The 22,535-nt window shown below is 52.8% G+C and overlaps 3 protein-coding genes across 6 annotated transcripts in view; all 3 read right to left on the minus strand.

The window, feature by feature from the left end:
* Positions 1-41: 41 nt before the first annotated feature.
* LOC309886440 (uncharacterized protein) lies at positions 42-4,935 on the minus strand. 2 transcript variants are annotated; one of them, XM_082777314.1, is made up of 8 exons: positions 3,207-4,935; positions 3,020-3,079; positions 2,412-2,605; positions 2,114-2,212; positions 1,802-1,955; positions 1,540-1,613; positions 970-1,065; positions 42-853 (listed from the first exon to the last, which is right to left on the minus strand). In XM_082777314.1, the coding sequence occupies exons 1-8, from the start codon at positions 3,784-3,786 to the stop codon at positions 593-595; spliced, it is 1,518 nt and encodes a 505-aa protein (XP_082633440.1). In that variant the 5' UTR covers positions 3,787-4,935; the 3' UTR covers positions 42-592. The 2 variants fall into 2 exon arrangements, with proteins under 2 accessions (XP_082633440.1, XP_082633441.1); XM_082777315.1 differs by having other exon boundaries at positions 747-853; positions 986-1,065.
* A 710-nt stretch (positions 4,936-5,645) lies between these two features.
* SF3A3 (splicing factor 3a subunit 3) lies at positions 5,646-13,020 on the minus strand. The gene is made up of 17 exons (XM_082777395.1): positions 12,868-13,020; positions 12,727-12,774; positions 12,562-12,614; positions 11,968-12,073; positions 11,408-11,480; positions 10,921-11,012; positions 10,384-10,466; positions 9,900-10,038; positions 9,518-9,586; positions 9,104-9,171; positions 8,650-8,757; positions 8,270-8,339; positions 7,440-7,604; positions 7,220-7,330; positions 6,719-6,809; positions 6,550-6,605; positions 5,646-5,936 (listed from the first exon to the last, which is right to left on the minus strand). Exons 1-17 carry the CDS (start codon positions 12,961-12,963, stop codon positions 5,859-5,861), a joined length of 1,506 nt encoding a protein of 501 aa, XP_082633521.1. The 5' UTR covers positions 12,964-13,020; the 3' UTR covers positions 5,646-5,858.
* Positions 13,021-16,850: 3,830 nt separating this feature from the next.
* The window catches only part of FHL3 (four and a half LIM domains 3), a 28,143-nt gene continuing 22,458 nt past the window's right edge, over positions 16,851-22,535 (minus strand). For 2 of the 3 annotated variants that reach the window (XM_082777318.1, XM_082777316.1), the window contains exons 2-6: positions 20,329-20,513; positions 20,074-20,248; positions 19,302-19,471; positions 18,794-18,980; positions 16,851-18,424 (exon numbers count right to left, since the gene is read on the minus strand). In XM_082777318.1, the coding sequence (XP_082633444.1) occupies positions 18,273-18,424; positions 18,794-18,980; positions 19,302-19,471; positions 20,074-20,248; positions 20,329-20,484 (840 nt within the window). In that variant the 5' untranslated portion in view covers positions 20,485-20,513 and the 3' untranslated portion in view covers positions 16,851-18,272. The remainder of the gene's footprint in view (positions 18,425-18,793; positions 18,981-19,301; positions 19,472-20,073; positions 20,249-20,328; positions 20,514-22,535) is intronic. The other variant, XM_082777317.1, reaches the window with a different exon arrangement.

Here is a 22,535-nt window from a genome sequence, read left to right on the forward strand (position 1 = left end):
AGAAAAGACATTTCTTTATTTTTATTTTTGCTTTTTTTCCCCCTTAAAAGAGAGCAGTGAGAGAGGACAGCAGACTGTGCGCTTGCAGGAGTGGCAGCACCTTGCCACCACAGAGCCACCCACCCGCTGCCTGTGATGCAAGAAGGTCACAGCACGGGCTCCTGCTCCCGTCTCTGCTCTATCTTTACGCATAGAGAATCATAGATATGAAACAGGGCCATCTAAAACCACAAGCCACTTTTAGCTCAGTCCCATTTTCCTGCCACGAAGTGGAGATGAAACAGTTAAGAGTTGTGCCTAAACAGACAGGGGGCTTTAGGTACAAACTAAATGCTAAGGGGGTGTCCAGAAAGGCAATTATTAACTAGAGCAGCCCCCGTGTCTTCACTCAAAGCAGAGGTTTCTGCTTTTTAAGGCAGCGTAGCCCCCTCTTGCTCCTACACCCGAGGTCCCTCCATCCAGCCTCTGTAGCCCCAGCAGGGCAGGGGAACGTCTTCAAGCTCTGGCCCCCTTGTTCCTGGCACAGGGACGCAGCTGAGGGTGGTGGACGGTGACTGTGGCTGAAGCCAGAGAGGGGGCCCCCGCCTGCTGCTTACAGCCGGAGGGGAGCAGAGACCCCACGGTTCAGGAGAAGGGCGGCCCCGCATGCCAGGAGCTGCAGGAGGGGGGCCAGAGGCAGCTGCCCAGCAGCGTTGAGGTGAATTTTGCCATCCAGCTTCAGGCAGCTGCCTTTCGGCGTGGCGGAGCAGCACTCCTGGTAGCAGGCAGCCTTCACACCTTTAGCGCAGACGGGCTTGGCAGCCTTGCAGGCCTTGCTGCATCCTGCCACAAAATCCAGGCCCGTCTTCTTCATCTGGAAGGAGAAGAGATGTTGGTGGTCGTGCCTGCCCTCCAGCATTCACGTGGTGGGGACGCACACAGGCTCCTGGGCACAGCCCAGCCGTCCTGTTCTTACCCGCAAGGCCGTACCTGACAGAAATCATACCCAACAATGCATCTCGCAGTGGTCTTCTTCCCCTTGAAACATCCGTCCCCGTGGCAGGTGAAGGCTGCACAGACTTTCCCCTACAAGACAGGACCAGAGGAGACACTGTGCTTGCTGGTGCAGACAGCAGGACGCCCAGGACAGGAGCTAGACCTATTCCTGAGGACCCTTCCCACCCACCCCCCTCCCCTCTGCATTTCAGTATCTGTGCCATCTCAGGCATTTCACACCCAGAGATAAGCCTTCCATCTGACACTGCAGGAAACCTCACTGAAACACCACCACAGCAAACAAGTTTCAAGCTGCCTTTTCCTTCCTCTTCGCAAGGCTTTGCAGAGATGAGCATCTTCCCCTCCCCATTGCTCGGGTGCCCCAGCAACACCCTGCACCCATGGGTGCTGTACAGTCAGCTCAGGCTGCTCGAACACACACAAGGGCTGGGCTTGGGACCCTTACGGGCTCTGTCCCTGCAAAGCTCATTAAGGATTTGTTCCCCTTCCAGAGGCAGCTTTTGGAAAAACAGCATTGCATGGACCTTCTGGGGCAGTACCTACATTTCGGGGGGGAGGCCGGGGGGTGGTGGTGGCGACGGTGGTCGTGGGTGGCACGGTGGTGGCTGGCAGGTCACCTGCAGACATGAGAGGAGCCCCGTGAGGACACAGCCCATGCGGGAGCCACTTGGGAGTGGAACCCCAGAGCAGAGGAATCGCGGCGACGCAGCCAGCCCAGCTCAGCGGGCTTTGTGCACCCATTTCCCTCACGTGCAGCAGGATTAACCCCGGACCCCCAGCCCGGGGGAGCCCCGCAGGCAGTTACCGTAGGAGCTGGCATTGAGCTGCAGGCAGAGTGGGGTGTTGCAGCACTCCAGGGCACACTGCTGCAAGCTCACGCTGCTGTTGGTCCTGCACGGCTCCGCGCCGCACGCGCTGCTGCACCTGGCTGTGTAGTTTGTGCTGGAGAAACGATAAAGCTGCAATAGCAGAGCCAGAGGGAAAAAAAAAAACGCTAGAAGTGTGACGAGATGCAACCACGAAGGTGTAAAAGGGACTTGATAGATTGCAGCAGAGATAAAGGAAAACAGATTGGCATGGTCGCAGCCCTCCACCCCCCTCTCGGTGAGCTCCGTACCTCGCAGAAAGTCTCGTTGTGGCAGGCGGCCGTCTCGTTGGCGTGGGCTGCATCCTGGTAACACCTCTCCCCAGAGCACTGAAAGCTCTGGCAGGTGAGCTGGAGGGAGAACGCACCAGGAGGTCACCATGCAGCAAAGCCTCCTCCTGCAGCACTGCCACCATCATCCCTCCCTGAACAGTTCCCCTTCCCTTCCCCCAGGAGATGCTCTCAAGGGATTTCCTGCTCCTATGAGGGACCAGGTCCTGGTCCCTGGGGCTGTAGCAGCCTGGCCAACATCCCCCTTCCCTTTCCTTACCCTTGTTCCTTCTGTACTGTTCATGGAGGTGTTGGGGGCCACCGAGGAGGTTTTGGGAGCCACAAAGGAGGCGTTGGGGGCCACCAAGGAGTTGGGGGCCACCGAGGAGGCATTTGGAGCCACCGAGGAGGTGTTGGGGGCCACCGAGGAGGCATTGGAGACCACCGAGGAGGCGTTAGGGGCTGCTTTGTGCTCTGGAAAACAGCAAGTTGCATCTTGGTGAAGAAAACCCCAGCCACATGCTCAGCAAGCCTGCATTCCCTGCTGAGCCACTGCCACATCGGTCACATCAGGGTTGGGATGGGGATGGCAGCAAGTGGCAGGATGTCCCAAACAAGGGACAAACTCAAACAGGGCTTTTGCAGCCAGCAACGAGGGAGCTGCAGGTCAGACAACAGCCCACTAGGGACATGTTTCAAGAGCTTCTCCCTCCCCCTTCCAGCCACATCACACGTGAGGAAGTCTTTTCTGTGGGCAAAACCTCTAGAAAAGGTCCCTCAGTGCAGCTCCATCCTACAGATTACAGCCAAGAGGGGACAGGGACATAGTCACAGCCTTTGCCCCACTCCCAGCGGGAGCCTCAGCTTTCCCTGGGGTGCAGAGCTCACCTGCTGTGGCCAGAGGGCCCCAGGTGCCAAAGTGCAGAGCCAGGATGCAGAGCAGCAGGCCTGGAATTGAGAGGAGATAATTGAGACCATCAAAAGCCAAATCCAGCTCCAGCAGCCTCCCCAGGAGACCAGGAACCCTTGATGGACCTCCCCAGGATGGACACTGCTGAAGCAGAGCCCCCGTTACCTTGAAGGGGGAGGACGAGCTGTCGGTGACCTGCCATCGTCCCCACCAGCAGCCTCAGCCGAGACCTGGCAGGAAAAGGCAGAGTCAGGGCTGGGCAGCCCCAGGGGACAGTCCCACTCCAGCGGTGGCCACTGTCACAGTGGCACAAAATCCCTGCATCTGCCCAGCCACAGCCTGGGGAAGGAGCAGAACAGGGAATAAAATCAGGACAAGCTACATAAGAGAAGCTATCCCTGTTTTTGTTTGTTTGTTTGTTTTGTTTTCCAAGTAGTTCAGCACCTTGTTTTGGTCCCCATCGTGGTAGGATGCACTCCTCAGGCAGGAAAAAGTGCCTGGCAGAAACAATACCCACCAACAGCACCTCTGAAAACTGCAATCCAGGACGTCTCAGCAGGCTCTCCACCCAGAAGTCATCCTGCACGTAAATAACCGAGTAATTCAGCACTGAAGCCACTTTGCTGAGGGTTTGGGCTGGCAGATTTTCCCTGCCAGGCACGTTGTCTCTCCAGAGATGGTTCCTCTGCGAGCTACTGGCACCCTCAGCACCCAGCCCTGCTCTGGGTGCTCCAGCAAACCCCATCACCGTGCTTATTGGGTGTCAGGGAGCAAGAGTCGGGCCCTTCCAGTCCCGGCTGCAGCCAGAGGAGGCTGAACAAGCACAGATGAAGTCCGGGAGCTGCCTGCCCAAAGGCCGATGCCTCCGAGTGTGCTCTTCCCCATGGGATCAGATCCAGGGCACCCCCACAGCCAGTGGAGGCTCTCCGAAACCACCGAAGCTGCCGCCGATGGATCCCAAGGGTTTGGCACAGCTGCTGGCAAGCAGGAGCCCCCTAGGGAGGCCACGTGCTGCTGGTTGGTGTGGTAACCCTCCAGCCCCACGGTAACGCAGATTTGTGAGCAGGAGCACCAGCGTGGGGTAGTTACCGATGCTTGGCAACACGCAGCAGTCTGCTGATGCTGCTGCAAATGAAGGAGCCTCCCAGCCCAGGACGGTGGCACCCACATCCTTGGCACATGGGATTCTGAATTCAGAGGTGCCTGCACAGCTTCTCATCACCCAGCCCCTTGCCCTGCTGCTCACCCCCTGGTTTGGGAAGCTCTGTGTGTTTTGGTGCTTTTTTGATACCCTGCTCTCCATTAGAGGAAAAGCTCTGCTTTCATTCAAAATCTTTACTGTTTTAGCTATGGAAAGTGGAGATTTGACTCCAAAAAGTGCAACAAGAACTAGAATGCTTCCCTCCCAACTTATGATTTAGGCTCAGATAGCATTGCCCAAAGACCTGACATGGCTGAAGCTTGCGTAGCAGCTGCTGTGGGGGTTCATGCAGAGTGAAAGAAAGCAACAGAGGCCCTCACCTTCCAGAGCAGGGCAGCCACCCCACCCAGACCAGGTTTGGCCAACCCTTACTGAACAGGGTGCTGCTCCAGCACAGCCAGACCCAGCTCCAGGACAGGCTGAGAACAAATGCCCACCAGACACAGCCTTATCCCGAGGAGAGCAACGTTTCCCCAGAGCAGAGGAAGGAAAAAGCTCCCAGCATTGACTCACCCTTGTCTGTCTGCACCCCGAAGCCCCCGTGCACCAGCGAAATCCTGCAGCTGCCTGCGCCTCCGAGCACCGACAGCAGCTGCGGTACCTGCAGCACCCTGGTGCCAGCGACCAGCCCCACCCTTGCCAACCACTGGCTGCACAAACCATCACCCAGGGAGAGGTGTTTGTTACCTGCTGCTCCGCTGGATTTGGAGATGCAAATGTCTGCACGGTGGAAAAAAAAAAAAAAAAAAAAAATCAGGCTAGAGATGTCAAACAAGCCAACTCTATACCAAAATGAAACCCCGCTGGAGGTAGCACAAGGACTGCCACAAAGGATGAACACAGCCTCTGCTTGATGCCCCTTTTCTTCTTGCTGGACTTGCAATTCATTTGGCAGCATGAATGTTCTGGATTATGTACAGACAGCTGTGGTGGTTTTACTCAAGAGAGCCATCAAAGAAAGGATCTGCCCTAGCATCTACCAGGCCTTCGAAGTCAACACCAATGCTGGAGAAATGAAAGCAAACTGCACACACGGCCCAAACTAAACCAATCCCAGTTATTTGTTCCCTGGAAAAAGCTTAAAAGGGACCCTAGCACCCTAAAAGGGAGGCAGAGCTGAGGTAAAAGCAGCAATGCAAGCCACGTAAGTTTGTTCTGCAATGAAGTCCTAAGAAAATCATATGCTTACAGCAAGATACAGTACAGGACCACTACTCATTGGCAGCATGTTCATGTGTGCTTTAAAACAGTCAATCCTCAACAAAAATAATTTCCATCCAAACTGGAAGAAACAAAAAGTAATAATTTCTGACAACTCATACTGTGCAGAAAGCTTTTTAAAAACACCATAATCAAATCTCTTCCTTCCAACATACAAAAGGAGATTAGTTTTCAGCACTTCCTAAGTTAAAATCAGTTTATTTTTTCAGCTTTTTTTTTTTAATATAAAATAATGTCACAGGTCTGCGCTTCACAAGGGGCTTACTAGAAAGAGATTCTATAAAGTATCCTTGAAATCTACGATCATGCAAATACAAAATCCAGAAACTGAAGAGGAGTCAGAACTGCTGACACTTCGCTGCTTTTTCAGATGTGAAATCCTTCACTTGGGAAAGTTACAGGAGTCCTTGACGTTTCAAGTCTTCATAGGTCTTCTTGTTCACCACATTCCCACTGGAGTCCTCGTATTCCTCCTAGAATGAAGTGAACAGTTTAGAGACACCCGCACACAGCCTGACTTGGGTTGTGTTACAGCATTCACATTTTAGCTCCAGCCTCATCTGCTGAGCAAAACCGCCCTGCCAAGAACCTCCCTACTTGAAGGCAGGCAGTGGATCTACCAGCAAGCTCCAGACAGAGATCTTACCTACTCAGAACAATCACAAGCTGTATTACAGGCTACATTTCCCACCGCACTCCAGTCTTACCCGGTTGCCCTTTATACTACTGAAAAACGTTTTGAGACGGAGCTCAAGAAAAGGCACTAGTTTAAGTGAACACGCTGCTCAGAACAGTTCCTTGCCCTTCTCACAAAACAAAGACAACGCTGGTACTGTGAAGCAATGTCTTAAGAGACATTTATGCAAAGAGATGGGTCTACCCTATCAGAAGGAGTTTGCAATCCAGCACAAGAAGTGCTTTTCATGTATCACCAACAGGAGCTCTACACCTAGCAGCATAGGCTCCTGCCTAACCCTCCAGCATGCAAGGGATTATCTTAGAAGTTCTTCTGACAGTTATGCAAGATAAATGAGGAGTCCCAAGTAAACAGGCCTAGAAATATCCAAATGCTCTGTAACATCTCACCTCTGTATCAGGCTGCCATCTCTCCGAAGCTTTCTGTAGTTTCAGTTTTGCCCACACTGTAAACACAAAGTCATAAAGGATCTGAATGTTTTGGACAGAACTAGTTAATATGAACATTCTTATCTCACATGTTTCCTGTTCTATGCAAAGAAATGCCATCAACACTTACGTGAGACCGCATCCTCAATCTGTGTGACGTTAGCAAAGTGTGCAGTGTTGGGAATGCCCAGGCATCTCATTCCATGAGCATGTCGCCACTCCTGGGGACAAGAGGTCAGTATATAAGACAGAATGCCACCTCAGCCACAACGCCAGAGACTACAACAGCAAAGATCAAAATACACATCTACCATTCCTGAACGACCCTATAGAAATATTTTTTCTGCATTTTAGATGGTAACAAAACTCTGGTAGGCAATAAACACACTGTACCAGTCAGGACTGGATACTGGAATTAGTGTTCAAACAACAGGGGACTACAGAAATTGACAGAAGAGATCTTCATATACCCTGAACATACAATTCCAACATCATGGCCCTGCAGCATCATTGCAGACATGTTTTAGAAGTGGAGTAAGTGCAGCTCAGATGCTCCAGTGATTTACTAGTTACTCATTATAAAGATTATTTGAACGTACTACTGATGTTTTTGTAGCAAGGCGTTACTTACCGCAAAGTGACGCTGAAAAGCTTTGGGCCCTCGGTAGGTGTAGTTACCACAAATCTCACAGTTGTAGTTGATGTTTAAACCATGCAATTTATATAACCAGTACGGGATTGGCTGCGAAGGAAAGACAAACAAAGATTAGGCTAAAGGGCAAGGCAGATTCAAACAGAAGAGTAGCGTGGAGTCAGGTGAGATCTCCCACTCATCCAGCATTGACAGTTACCTTGCCATCCCAACCAAGAGGCAGATTTTTAGGATTATAAATGATTTCATTTTCTTCATCTTCGCTCTCACTCTCACTGATCTGCTCTTCTTCCTCCTCCTCCCTCTCTTCCCCTGTCCGTGCTTGCTTACGTTGCACATTCTCATGAGTAAGATGTCTCTGTTCCTAGATGCAGGAAAAGAGAAAATTGTTCACACAACAGCAACAAACTAAGGGCAAACTATGGCAATGCAAAACAATTCCCCAGTGTACAGAGAGAGAGAAATGACAGCACTCTCATTTACCTTAGCCCAACAACCTAAAAGTTTTTAGTGTAACATTTGTTACTTCAAAAGAATTAAGAACTTGCACTACTATGAGCACTTCTTCCAAGATAGCAAGCCAACAGCAGCAGCCTTCATGCTAAAAGCAATTGCCCAAAACAAAAGTAAGGACTTGAGGCAAGTATCAAGGCAGACAAAGTAAAAGCTTGCAACATCCAATAGCTTAGATGTAAAATAGAAACTCTCTACATTGATATGGTGCCTGGAAGGAAAAAAAAATATAATAAAAAGGCAGGCTCCCCCAAAGGGAGCCTCTGTATTTGGCTTGGGATAGACACAAGATACGTCTGTTCACAGGAGGCTGCAAATAACTAATGGAAACAAAAACATAGCCTTTTCTGTCAGTAAGTAGAATATGATGAGTTATCTGCTTACATGCACTTTTAAACATCATGACTCTGGAAATATAACCAGCTCTTCTGCACACACTGTCTGTGAAGGATGACCTTCCCATCACCACTATTGACAGGTCTGCAACTGAAAGCTCAGACAAAATAGAATTCTTACCCCAAGAACTTCTACATATTCGTATATCTGAGCTTCCAGGAATGCAAGATCTTTATTTCTTTCAGTGTCTCTGGAAACAGATAAGGAAATTTTATTAACATCATTCCAGAACTGCAAACACCATGGGTACACTGAGCTCCTAAGGGCACATCTGACTGGCAAGCAGCAAGAAAACAGAAACGAGTACTTAACAGCTCATTCAGCTGTGGGATTCAGCTCTGCTATCTTCCACCTGGTTCAGGACCATATTGTCTGACATGAAAGGCTTCTAATACTCTAAGAACCTCTGCGTCACATCTACACAGGGGTGATGTTTATAGTCACTTTTCATAAAAGTGAAGGAGCTAATGCTCACCCAAAAATCATCTTTAAGAGCTCACCTTTTGCTTCCTTTTGTCTTCGGATTCTTAGCAAATAAGGAAGGATCAAGTGATTCTAGGGATTTGCCTTTAGTGCTAAAAAGTCTCTGAGCACGCTCTTCCAGAGTCCTATGGAGAAACAGGGAGGAGATGAGATCACAGCTTATATTGCAAAAAAAAAAAAAATATTTGAATTCATGCAACAAAGTTATAAATTTAGCTTTTAAGAGATCATGATATTTCCTATGATTTTGGTGTTAATACTTTTAACCAAATTCTCTATACAGGATACTTCAGTACAACACACTGCTCAAAACTGCATCACAAAATTCCTTGACTGGTTCTCAGTGCGTTGTCTTTTTAAGCATCATAAGGTAATTCTTGTTCAATAAAGACCACAAAACATATCCCACAAAGAAATGCAAGGCAAGTCAACCTCGAAAACTGAAAAGAAATTATAAAAATACTGTCTTACCCGCCACACTTTAGTCCCAGGGCCAATAAAGCTGATTTTAATCTGTCCAGCCCCAGAGAAGCCAATTCCTATTCAATAAAGTAAATCACAGTAAGAGAGAAGCTATTAAAATAATACAATATGGGTGTACATCTGTTTTAACTCATCAAAAAGGGGGAAAAAAAAAAGAGCGAATGACGTGCCACTCCTCACTGAAGGAGTGACAAATGCGACAATCTAACTAGATCCCTCAAGATACAGCCCTCTAGTGGGAGAAATTAAATCACCAACATGAAGTTTTATCCAGAGAGCGCAGAGCCAGAAATGAAAGCTCATAAAGTAAAATTATAGAAAAAAAAAAAAAAAAAAAAAACAAACGGCTAAACTTCCACCTGCTCAAAATTGACAGTTAGGTGCAGAGCACTGAAAACCTACCTCCCAAGAGGAAAATGCTGAGAGATCCAGGTGGGCTCCAGCATGAGTGAGCGCACTGCTGGTTTCTTTCTGCCAAGAAAAGACACATCAAAATCTGTGTGACACCCTCTCAGATTTGGTGTAATGCAAAATCCCAACCTCAAGAAAGGCAGTTCATTTCACATAGGGAAAAAAATATCTACCACTAGAGTGAGCAATGAAATAACGGAAGAGGTTCAAAGTAAGCAAGTGTTTTAAAAGGTTCATTTTAAATTCAAGTTAGCTTCAAACTGCATCTTTGTGAAGCACAGCTACACACCTTGCTATGAGACTTAACACTACTGATTCACAGAAAACCTATCACAAATCCAGAAGCATTCACAAGGACTCAATGACTGCTCACCGGCCAACCAGGGAAAGTTCCATTATCCCACTTTTTCTCAAACTCGGTCTGAATTTTCCCAAAAAGTTCATTCTGGTCCAGTAATGGCTTCACGCGATCTGTGTACTCCTGTAGGTACTCAAGAAGCATTTCAAGGTACCTGCCGGAGTAATCATTAGCACAGACAATTCCATATCAAATTAGTGATATAACGATATGAAAGTCATCAAGATTACGATAGCTTTTAAACACAGGATTTCTAGATGCAACAGCCACAATGACAAAGTACCTCTACAGAGTAAGACCCCAATGGCTTTCCTTATTTTGTTATGCTTCACGTCTCCTCAGGGCTCATCAGATATACAACGGCATTAGTATGGGTTAGTGACCCAATGAGCCATCGAGCTTAGCTGATGTAAACTACAGTCTTAACAGCTGTACACTTCAGAAGCAAATTCCTTCTTATCAAGTGTCATAAATGAAGCAGGTAGGCAAAAAGGTTTACCTCTTATATTCAGCATTTTTTCTCTCTTTGGGAATATCAAAGAGTTGGTCAAATGTAGATAAGTAAGTGATGTAATCCAGTTTCTACGAACAAGAAAAGTTTGAGTCAGATTTTATACAGATGCAGCCAAATCAACAACCCATTTCCAGTTACCAGACCAGGAGAAAAGCGCCAGCTCATGCCTTTATTCTGGATGGACTGCTTAGTGCTGGGGTTTTCCATGTGCTTTCTAACACATGGCCTTAGATACCTTGGTAGCAGAAGACAGGATTTTTACGAGGCCATCATTACATTAAGGACAGAGACAATAAATTGAAGAGAACAAGAAAGAAGAGTCATGAAGCAGCATTCAGAATTCATACGCTGTCAAGCTGTATGTGCAAAAAAGTGCTTTGAAATAGCTGTTTAGAAATAAACTATATTACATTTCAAAACAACAAGAAAAATTACCAACGAAACAAGCAAGGAAAAGAACCCTCAACCTTAAGCACAGAAGACTAGAAATAGCTGATCGCCCAGGCTTACTCAGCCACTTACCTCTGAGGATTTTAGGTTAATGTATTTGAGATAGCAATCGTGCAGATCCAAGTATCGGCCATACCCCTCCTCATCTGTGAACTCCACTAGATCTGTAGGAAAGAATATCAAGTGCTTCATTATGACCTTAATATTCTCTTCGTGTTATACATGTGCTTTGGAACCTGAAAAGAATTAGCTGTGTACTAATTTATGCTTCAGGAAGATATTTATAATGCAAGTGGAATACTTATTGACACAGAAAAGCAACAAGGCATCTGGGCAATACACCAGAACATTCCCCAAGAGAAGCACCATGACTGTGGAGTATTCCAGGGCGGCTACAGTTCAGGAGAATTTAAATGAAATAAGAATTGTCAGAAGTAGCAGAGTAAAAGAGAAGTACAGCTCTGAAAGACATAAGTTTGGACAGGTCACTAAATAATACCTGTCAAGCAAGCATGGTATTCTCACCCAAACTGGCCTCAGAAAAAAAATACAGACTTACTTTGAGCCTCTTCGCTTGGATTGTCTCTGGCCTTCAACAGCTCCTCAAACTCCACCGACATCGGAACACAAATCTGCAAGAACAGACGGAAGTTACAGAAAAAGTGATTACTTCAGCTAACATCCCAGAATAATTAATACAAAATCAAAATATATTGTAAACAATAAAAGCAGTAACTGGAAAGGTATCCAAAGCATTTCTGCAACATCACGTTTGCACAAAGAGAGAGGCAGTACTACCCAGTCACCTCGACTTTAGCCAACATTAGACAGGCAAAACTGAACGCTCAGCTGCAGGTGGCTCCCAAACTAACACAGTGTGCAGGGGCCATGGTCAGCATCTCGCATTTTCTCCTACTCATACAGATCTCACAGGAGCTTATATAAAGCCTCCAAAGCACCATCTGTTCTTGAATATTTTTTCTTGAATGACATTTTAATATACTTCATACTAATACATTAAGGCAACGAAACAGAACAGCAACAAAAGTCTGTTTATTGCAGGGATGAGGTCCAACAGACCACAAAACAGCTACTCTTATGAAGCAGTTAACTACTGACCTCATTTGGATGCTTCCGGTGAAACTCTTTAATTTGTTTCAGTCTGTTGTAGAACTCTGCAAACTCATTTGGTCCTGAAATGGCACTGAGCTCTTCCTTTCGTAAGCTAAGAATTCATGAAAAAGATCAGGTTACAAATGAAAAGGAGAACACGTTTACACTCCTAGATTTTTTTTTCAAGGTCCAGCGCCGCATTCTGATTATACAAAACCCCAGCGAGACTGACTGCAAAGCCTCACAAAGACACTTTAGCCTGCTGGGCTTATGCTTGGGTGGTCCAGGTTGTGTCTCTCACTGAAAATGCAGTAAACTCACAAACCTTTGAGGCAATTGACAGGTGGCTCAATCCAATGATATAATGAGAAGTGTATATCCCACATAAACATATTTAACGTGAAGCCCAGGTCCTGCTCTAGCAGGTTTAGTGTCACCATGGCGCAGTGTCTCACAGAGCAGCATTACTCCTCGTGTGTTTACACCACATTCAGAGAAGCCCCCCGCGTTCCTCACCTACAAACCACGAGGCAAAACTCACGAAGCAGCCACCTGCGTGGACACACACCTCAGGCATTCACTGCTCGTACCGCCACTTACCCATCCTTGTCATCGTACAGGTCCCTCAGGTTGCCGCTCACTTCCATGTACCTCTAAAAAAAAACAACAAAAGAAACCACAGGATGAAAACGAGAGGGCCACGGGCGCCCAGCACCCACTCCTTGGGGGCTGCTCTGGCAGAAACCCGGCGCTGGCGGCACTCACGTCCTGCATGGCCCGGGTGCGGTGGTCGGAGTTGATCTGGTCGCGGAGCTGCGGGCAGAGCGGCGGCGTTAGCGGGGCCCACACAACCCCCGGCTGCCCCCAACCCCCTACCAGCCCTCCCCCGCGGCCCCCCTGGCGCACCGTGGACTTCTTGGTGAGCATCTCCTTCACCATCACGTCCATCAGCCGCTCCCGCTCCTCGTGGTAGCGCCGCTGCTGCTCCAGGATCGTCTCCATCGTCCCTGCCCGCCCTGCGCTCCTCTTCCGGGCCCGCCTGCGCCGCGCCGAAAGGCTCCGGCTCTGCCTTGGGCCTGGCGGAAAGGTTCCGGGGGGTGCGGAAAGGTTCCGGTCCCCGGGGTCCCCGTGCCCGGCCGCTAGACGTTTTTTTTACCGTTGGGTTTTAGCTGTTCTTCTCTGTAGAATCACAGAAACCTTGAATCGTTAGGGTTGGAAAAGAGCTCCAAGCTAATCTGGTCCAACCGCCCCCTACCACCACCACCACCCCCTGCCCCTGTCCCCCAGCACCACGTCCAACCTCTCCCTGAACACCCCCAGGGACGGGGACTCCCCCACCTCCCTGGGCAACCCGTCCCAACGCCTGAGCGCTCTTGCTGAGGAGAAATGTCTCCTCATTTCCAGCCTGAACCTCCCCTGGCACAACTCGAGGCCATTCCCTCTGCTCCTGGCACAGTTCCCTGTGAGCAGAGGCCGCCCCCAGCTCCCCACCCCTTCCTTCCAGGCAGTTGCAGAGAGCAATGAGCTCTGCCCTGAGCCCCCCTTCCCCAGCCCAAACACCCCCAGTTCCCTCAGCCACTCCTCACAGGACTTGTGCTCCAGGCCCCTCACCAGCTTCGTAGCCCTTCTCTGGACGTACTCCAGGGCCTCGATGTCCTTCTTGTAGTGTAGTGTAGTGAACCCCTTCTTGTAGGGGTTCAAAGCTGAACACAGTGCTCAAGGGAGGGCTGAGCACCAACAAATCCTGCCCCAAATGCTGCCAGCAGGGCTGCTTTCCTTGTGTTGTGCACACAGGTGCAGCCTGAAGCAGCCTTGAAGCCTCCCAGAAGCTCAGCACAGGTGTAAGCACCATGCCCACCCTGGCAAGACACATGCATGAAGTCCCATTGACCAGAGACACCCACTGCTGAGTCCACTGGTGTCCCCACACGAAGGGGCAGCACACACAGCCCCCATCCCTGAGCCCACCCAGCAGCTCCGTCACCACAGCATCTGTCAGCCCCACATCCACGCACTGCCCTCTACGTATCCACCCCGCCACCATGCTGTGGAGCCCACGCCACAGAGAAGGCAGGAAAGAGCACTTGGAGAAGTCATGGCTTGAATTACCCTCCTCAAAATCACTGTGAGTGCTCCGAAGCTCTGCCCCTGCCTGTCTCTGGAGGCAGGAGGCAGCTAATGGGCAGTGTCAGGGCTCGCCTGGGGATGGGATGAGCACCACAGGTGCCCCCAGGCAGGTGCGAGCCCATCCCTGCCCACGGCCAGGACGAAAGCCTCCAACCTGAGAGCAGCTGGGGCAGCGTTACACAGCTGTGAATCACAGTCCAAACGAGAACAGGCCTGAAGGAATGAAACGTGTCCGGTCCGGTATGCAGCCTCCCTCCCCATCTGCCTTGGGTCACAGTTCTTTCTCTTACTACCTGGCGAACACGGGCTTGTAAGCCCGGCAGGCTTTCAGCAGCGTGACTGCACCCAAGTGACATGATCCTGGAGGAAGTTCTCCCATAGAGGCCTCGGCTGTGACCTTCCACTTTTACTTGGATTTTAATTACCCCCTTCAGATCCACCCTAAATGCCAAGGAGAGAGCATGCCAGTGCTTTGTCCCCACTGCCAAATGCAAAGTTATAATTAAATTTTAACTTATAAATAAATTATTCATATTTTTTTTCTACCATGCATAATAAATTACTTTAAGCCAAAAGAAACAACAAAAAATCGGGCTTAATTATGACAGACAAACATGATCCTGCCCTGGGAACAGTCAATTCGTTGAGGCGAGAATGATCCTGGTGGTAGGAATATTGTCTTTAATTACTCTCTTGCACTACAGGCTGCCCCTAAGTACGTCACTTCTTCCTCATGAATGCCTATCTAAAAATAAAAACGGAGATAAGATTCCGAACTTAGAGTTCTTCCCTTTCCCTTTGCATGAAACTTCATTCCGGGAAAGGTAAGGAGCTGAAATCTAGAAAGGTTCCCCCCAGCCACATGGGTCTTTGTCGGGGGCTGTGGCACTGGGTGGGAGGGTGCAGAGATGCCTGGCCCCTTCTCCTTGACCCTCAGTAGCAGCACCCTTGGGAGAAGGCAGGCTCTGGGATGAGCTGTGCTGGTGCTGGGAAGGCAGAGTCAGAGCAGCTGCTGCGCCTGGCGCTGATTGGGGGACAGAGCAGGGGCGATTTTCCTGTAAGGAGAGGCGGGACGGTGGGAGCAAACCTGGCTCTGCGAGCTCCTGCTGCCTCCCTACCTCCCCAGCCCTGCGCTGCGTGCCTGGAAGAAGGGACGGGAGCTGGGGAAGCACGCAGGATGCCTCCAGGGTCCAACCCCACTGCAGCCACATCCCCACCCTCCAGCAACAGAGACAAAGGAGACCAAGACCAGCTCACCCTTTAGCACCAGCTCTGCTGCTACCCCAGGACCTGCAGCAGTGGCGAGGCCGTGCTGGCGCCATGACCCGACGCTGCCCGAACATGCACGAGGCTGGGAGAGGGGCGAACGCCAGCAGGCAGCCGGGAGCCGAAAAGTCTGCTTGGAAAGGGAGAGAACCAGCCCAAGGGCAGGGAAAAATGAAGCTTGCAGCGAGTCTGAGCGGGAACACGAGGCAGGAGCCTCTGTGTGCCTCTCTGGGGTGGCTGTGCCCATCGGGATGGTGCAGGAAAGCCCAGCTCCGGCACATGGTTGGTGCCAGGGGCTCCTCCTGCACCCCCAGTGCTGCCTTGGGTTCCCAGCGAGGTTCCCTGCTCTCCCCCCAGCCCCAGCACTGCTCGCCTGGCTGAATAATATTTTCATGCCTGTTTCAGACCCGCGCTCTGGGCGTCCCGGGGGACGTTTGTGCATGACATCACCCTCCCCCTCCCGTAAATCAGGCACGGGGCCGTGCACAGCCATGACCCATTCATGACAGGGATAAAATCCAGATGTTCCAGCGCTACGTGCAGCTGGGTCATTTCCTTTTTTGGCTAAAAACGTGAGGCTCTTGAGGCTGACTGAAAGAGGAGCCCGGGGGCCCTTTGTACAGAAACCTTTTGTGGTTAATCCCTGGAAACAGCGCTGCAGAAACAAGGAGTTGCGGTGCTGCTGCTGCAGGACAGGCTCAGCTGGAAACCTCCAGGGCCTGAGCTGCTCGCTCCTTGTTTGAGGCCGAGTGGCAGCAAAACCAGAGCCCAGCGCAGGTCACAGGGCAGCAACAGCTACAAAAATCTTACGTGAAAAAAAAAATAATTAAAAAAAAAACAAAACACGAGCTGCCAGAGGTGATGTTTGCAGGAGCCAGGAGAACGCACACGCAGAACCAGTGCTGTGGTCCCATTGCAGCACCCATGGGAGCTGCTGGCTCTGTGCTGGGGGATGGAGAGGGGTGCAGGGGGCCATTGAGTGTGGAGGAAGCTGTGGCAGCTGTTAGTAAATGAAAAGGAATCTGCGGAAAATAGTTTCAGATGTTCGGGGAATAACTGGCTCCCCAGCTGATAAAAAGTGAGTAATGAGCACACAGCGCTGCGGGGCAGGCTGCCAGGAGGAGACCGCTCACCCCAGCTGGAGACCGCAGCCACATCCCCAGCAAAGCCCCCCCCGAACCGGGAGCGTGGGGCGCGGGATGGGGAAGCTGCTCGGTGTAGTGGGGTACGAGCCCGTGTCCTGGCTGCTGCTGAGCCCCAAAGCCAGCCCCAAAACAGGACAGCCTGCCTGGACAGACAGACAGGCACCCCAGCGGGGTGAGGGAGCTGCCATTCCTCTGTCCTGGCCCCGAAGGACCCGTACAGCCAATGTGGTTTGGGAAAGGGGAAGCAGGAGGATAGGGAGGGGGCAGCCCCGTCCCTCTGTGGGGTTTGGGATAAGGACAAGGCCGTCAGGCAGCCCTGCCTCTCGAGAAACACACGGGAGCGAGTGTCACTAAAACAGTTTATTATAGAAAGCCGTAGGAAACGTACAGGAGGCTGAGGTTGAGGACACTTCCTTCTAGAGACTGCTCCAAGCACCTCAAAATAGCAAACACACAAACTCTGATTTGCCTGCATCAAAGCTTTCAAACGAGGGTTCAACGGGGATCAGAATACACTTTATAGAGTTAATAACACTTCAACATGCATAACTTCTTTTTTTTTTACTCCTATGTGAATCCTGGGCAGGGGGGCTAGCCCCTTCATCCCGCAGCTGGTTACAAAATGACAGATATTCATGACAAAAGAGTACAAAAGGAGAAAAAAAGAAAAAAAAAAAAAACACAAAGAAAAACACAAGAAGATGCCTTCAGAGAAGCATGTGGCGGTCTAAGCAGAAAAGCAGGGCTGGGACAAGTACCCCGAGCAGGACAGAGCGGAGGGGATGGAGACAAGGCAGGCACAAGCACCCCCCTGCAGAGGGGCTCTGGGGGGGCCCAGGGCCAGCCCAGCACCAGGCAAGGATGGCAGAAGCCCTTGGGTGAGCTCAGGGCATCCTGTTGTATGCAGTTAGGACAAAACAGAGAGGCTTAGAGACACAAAGCCCCTCGCCAGGAGCCCCATGCACACCACGGATGCTCAGTACTGGCAGGAACAGGCTGGGGACACCGGGACAGAGCCCTGAGTGTCCCTGGGGCTTGCGACAGAGTGCTCCAGACCTGTGAGCACTGCCAGCTCCCTCTCTGCTCCTAAGTGAGCGCTCTGCCACTGAGCCATGCTGAGAAAAGGGCCTGGCACGCAGGCAGCGAGGTGGCTAGGGACATCCGGAGGTGGATTTCATCAGGTGACATGCTCTGCTCCTGGCCACGCTCCAGCCTTGGTGTCCCCAAACCTCCCAAAATAGGGCAGAGAGCCCTGCATGCATGGGCCGTGCAGGGGCGAGGGGAAGGCTGTGCTGCAAAGCCACCCAGGGCACGGGCTGAAGGGCCAAGCTGTGCGGACAGGGAGCTGCAGCCTTACAGCACGCAGAGCGAGGGGAGCACCCGGGGAAAAGAGAAGGCTCGGTGCTGTGCCAAGGGGAGCGAATGCATGCTGCCAGCGTGCAGACCCAGCAGCCCAGCACTGAAGCTGCTGCTACTGCCCTTTGCTCAGCTCGTGCCCGGTCAGACAGGAAGCAAAAGGAAAGAGTAAATAATGGGGGGATCTCGAAGCTCCTTTTTTTCGACTTTATTTAGCTTTGGCTCTGCACAGAGCCTTAGCGTAGCATACTCTAGCCTTCAGGGAGGGGCACAAGGAACCTCCTGAACACACCGCGGTTCGGGGGCAGCCCTCATCTCCTACGCCTCGTGCCCGGCCCTTGAAATGCTGTCAGGGGGATCTGGCACAAAGACCCTGAAGAATAGAGAAAGCCCCTGCCCCACGGTGTCGTCAGAGGCTCATAGGTCGCTGCTGCAGTCGCGGCACAGGATCTCATCGTTGTCAGGGATAAAGCCCTTCCCGACCAGCGAGGTGTTACAGCGGGCGCAGTTAAAGCAATTATGGTGCCAGTGACGGTCCTCAAAGGAGACGTATTTACCTCCACCAAAGCCTGTGGGAAGGACAGAGCACAGCGTTAAAACCCCTGGGACACTCGGACAAGCTGTCTGCACAGATCTGGGGTTTGGTTCATCTCCAGGCCAGCTGCCAGGGTACCAAACACCCTGCAGAACTGAACGCATCTGAAATACGGATCTCCACTCTCAGAAGGTGAAGAGGAGCAAAATGATTCTACTGCAGATTCTGCTGGGCTGCAGAAGCGCCTAGAGGCACCTGAACAAGCTTGTGGGGTGGAGATGGGTGAGCATCACATGGACCCAGGTGAGCTGCAGAGGGCAGCTTCGCCCCAAGGAGTTCCCCTGGGAACTTGGCCACGTCCTGCCTGGAGGAAGCGCCCTGTCACCAGGGCTGTCCCACTCACCTGTGATGGGCTTTGTGCAGGCACTGCACTTCTTGGCATAGAGGTTTCCAAAGCACTTGATGCAGTAGGGGTTGTCATCCTGGGAGGTGAACTGCTGGCCAGCCAGGGGGGTCTTGCAGCCCGTGCAGACGAAGCACTCCTTGTGCCACGGCTCGTCCCGGTAGGTCACCCCTCCCTTGGTCAGGGTCTGCAGGAAGAGAGAGCACACGGGTGACACACGGGCACGGCCATGCAGGAGGTGCTGTCAGCCAGGGTTATGGCACCTGAACCTTTTTCTGATGGGGCTTGGAGAAGGCTGGAGCACAGCCCGCACAGCCCTGGCACTGTTGGAGCAGAGCAGCCACTGACACGCAGCAGCTGGGCCATCCACAAGTCCCCTGTCCTCTCCTCCCAGCCAGGGGAGATGGGGGCCCACCCCAGCACCATCCCACCACCCCTTCGTAGCAGGAGCAGGGAACGCAGCCCCGGACCACGGGACGAGGGTTTTGGGCTGCCAGGCCAGCCGTACCTTTTTGCAGCGAGTGCAGCGAGGAGCAAACTTGCTCTCGTAGCAGGGGACACAGTAATAATCCTTCTGGTCTGGGATGAAGGACCGCGACCCGATGGGCTGCTGGCAGCTGCTGCATATGAAGCAGTGCTCGTGCCAGGTTTGTCCGTTGTACTCCAGCTTGCGGGACCCTGCGAGAAGAGCCGTGCTCAGAGAGGCAGGAGGGGGCACACGCACTCACACAGGAGGCTGTGCAGGACAAAACGGGGTCCTGCACACCGTGGCACGGGCAAACGGGGCCACACAGATGGCTGGGGAGGAGTCCCCAGGTCCAGCTGGCAGCCACGAGCAGAGGGAGGGCTGTGGCAACATGCCCCCTGCACCAGCACAGGCCACGGCAGAGAAGCCTGTTGTAACCCATAGCTGAAGAGGGTGCCAAAATGGCCAAGCAAAGACACTCCTTTGCCTCGGGCTATCCGCAGAGACGCACCTTCAGCCATTCCTTCCTTTCTTGTCAGCACACATCAGAAAATGCCCAGGAAACCCTTTGTTATTTCCTCCCCGGCTCACTTCCCCATAAAAAAAAAAAAAAGGGTAACAGACAGACAGGGCTGTGCTGATCGGCATCCTGCTGTCCTGCCAGACGGCGCCCAGCCCGTGCTGTGCTCTGACAGTGCAGCAGGAGGGCAGAAATCCACCTCTCCCTTGCTGCCCCAGCGCTGGAGCCTGCAGCCCCGTCCAGTGCTGCTGGAACCGGGAGCAAACCGCAGCCCTGGCACCTTCCTGCTCCTACCTGGCATGACCGTCTTCTCGCAGGCGATGCACTTGGAGGAGAACTCGCTGCAGTAGCAGTCGTTGCACAGCAGCTCCTCGTCCTGGCAGGTGAAGGGCTCGTCGGCCAGCGAGCGGTCGCAGCGGAAGCAGCGGAAGCAGTGCTCGTGGTAGTGGCGATCCTCGTAGTACAGCTCCTGGGGAGGACAGCGAGGTGAGGGGGGGTTGGGGACGAGCACCCGGAGCCTGCGATGCTCAGCACGGGGCCCGTACTCACTCTGCAGTCGTGGCCGATGAGCTCTTTGCACTCGTCGCAGGTGTTGGCGAAGTGGGCGTCGTAGCAGGGGATGCAGTACGGGCCGTTGTCCATCTGGATGTACTTGCGCCCGTAGAGGGACTCCTTGCAGTTGTCGCAGTCGAAGCACTCCGTCATGGTGCCGGTCTGGGGGCCTCCTTCACCTGCTGGGAGAAGGAGCAGAGGCGCTCGCTCAGCACCGCCTCACCCTGCCGAGATAAGCCCTGATATCCCTACGGGACAAGGACCTCAAACCCTGCTTGTGGCCGACGACCGGCCGCTGTCGGGACAGGTCAGAGGCATTTCCAAAAACGCCCGCAGGCGGTCAGGGCCGAGGCTGAATCTGGCCCCAGTTTTCCGCTCGCACTCGGCACCTGGAGCACGTAGGCACCGAGGCACCGCCCGGAGAAACCCAGACACGTGGGCATGGGGTGAGCTTCCCGCTGCCCCGCTCCTTGCTGGGAAGCACAGGGTAAAGGATGACTGAAACCAGAAGAATTTTTCTGCAGAAGTTCTGATTTAGCACCCGGAACGGCCCCATATGCACGCCGGGCACCGCTGTCACACCCGAGCCAGGCACCGTGAGGGAGAGCCGCCTCCCGGCCCCCTTTGGAGACCCCCGTGTGCTGCCAACACGGCCCCGCACCACGAGCAGGGTTCCTGGGGATGGCTCGTGGGCCGATGCTCCGCCTGATCCAGCTGTCAGCGTTTCCAGCGCTGGAACTTCTCCAGGACTTTTTACAGCTGCTCCGTGGGGAAGGAGAAATCAGGCACCCCGTGCCGTGCCCGGCTACGAAGCCACGTCCCAGCAAAGCTCTTTGCACGTGTTGCTCCAGCTACAAACCCTCTTCAGGGCACAGGCACTGAGGAGGATGGATGGTTTACGAGCCGGGGAGGTGCTTGGGCTTTGGGGGCAGCTCAGACCCCGCTTGCTGCCCCTCTCTCCCCCTCGGACGAGCGGCACACAGAACAACCACACGCTCCTCGGAACCCCGATTCCGGAGCGCGAGCACCTTCCTGCTGCTTGCTTTAACCTGGTTATTCCTAAATATGGAATTCTCCGCTTGCAAATTCACACCCTTCTGCAATACCAGCTCGCTGTCAAGTGTAGACAAGCCCAGGGAATTACATCTGAGCAGTCAGCGGCGGAGCCGCACGCTGCAGCTTCCTCCAGGACCCCCCCTGCTCCAGGAGGAGCTGCATGGCCCCATCTGCAGCCCCGAGCTCAGTGGGGGCAGCAGCTCCCCACCACCCCGTGGCCCCCTCCCCAAGGTCTCCCCCGTGGCAGCGGCCGTCCCTTGATGCTGGGAGGCCCCCGCGGGGCAGGAGCTGATCCAGACAGCTCTGACTCAGGCAGCGAGCTCCCCAGCGCTATTCTTGGGCAAGTTCCACGGCTCCCAGCTGTTGTCAAGCCTGGTATGTGCTGATAGCGCTGCCGGGGAATAAATCGAGTGTTCCCACATGGCTACGTGACCGGCGGACGGGGAACAAAGTCCCCCTTCAGATGCTCTCGCTGCCCAGCTGCCGCCTGCCGTGGGAGCAGCTCCAAGGCCCCCAGCCCACCTGGGCAGCTCCCAGTTTGGGACTGGGGACGGGGCAGGCGCTCGGGGAGCTTTTCCCAAAGGAGCCCGGTGAGTGCCGGTGCCGGGGGTGGCCCCGTTGTCCCAGCTCTGCCCTCCCAGCACCCTCCCATCACAGTGCCCACGGTGCCTGTGCCCCCCATCCACGTCCCACCGCCGCCCCGCTTGCCTTGGCTCCCTGCAGCCACCCGGGACCTCTCTTCACTGGCGAAGAATGAAAACTGAATTACCACCCTCCTCCTCCCAGCCCTTCCGAGGAGAGGAACTTTCCAAGGTGTGTCTGTAATAAAAGGGCCTCTAATAAGCACTCCTGCCCTGGGAGCCACGATACCGTCGGGGCTAGGAGGTACCGTGTTTGCTCAACGGGCTGTGCTATCTCCGTGGTCCTAAAACACGGGGGCAGAGGGCAGCAAAAAACACACGGGGAGGAAAAACAACTGGGTGGGAGAAGCCTTGGGTTCTACTGGTGAGATCGACTCAGCCCCTGAGCGCTGCTGTCCCCAGCCTGGAGGCTGTCCTTCCCTGTCCCCAACCTCAAAGCAAGGCACAGCATTTTGCTAAGGGCAGCGGGGGCTCCCCCAGCCCCGACCCGCTGTGCTGAGGCAGGTG

The sequence above is a fragment of the Aythya marila genome (genome assembly GCF_965140915.1).
Source record: "Aythya marila genome assembly, chromosome: 22".
Lineage (NCBI taxonomy): Eukaryota > Metazoa > Chordata > Aves > Anseriformes > Anatidae > Aythya > Aythya marila.

What these genes read in the sequence shown, in the direction of transcription:
- LOC309886440 (XM_082777314.1), bottom strand. Translation starts at nt 3,786, where the DNA reads ATGGGGTTTGCTGGAGCACCCAGAGCAGGGCTGGGTGCTGAGGGTGCC. An exon ending in ACAACGAGACTTTCTGCGAG is followed by an intron (nt 1,956 to 2,113) that starts GTACGGAGCTCA and finishes CTGCTATTGCAG; the next exon opens with CTTTATCGTTTCTCCAGCAC. An exon ending in TTGGGTATGATTTCTGTCAG is followed by an intron (nt 854 to 969) that starts GTACGGCCTTGC and finishes TTCTCCTTCCAG; the next exon opens with ATGAAGAAGACGGGCCTGGA.
- SF3A3 (XM_082777395.1), bottom strand. Translation starts at nt 12,963, where the DNA reads ATGGAGACGATCCTGGAGCAGCAGCGGCGCTACCACGAGGAGCGGGAG. An exon ending in CAGCATTTTCCTCTTGGGAG is followed by an intron (nt 9,172 to 9,517) that starts GTAGGTTTTCAG and finishes TTTATTGAATAG; the next exon opens with GAATTGGCTTCTCTGGGGCT. An exon ending in CTCTTGGTTGGGATGGCAAG is followed by an intron (nt 7,331 to 7,439) that starts GTAACTGTCAAT and finishes TTTCCTTCGCAG; the next exon opens with CCAATCCCGTACTGGTTATA.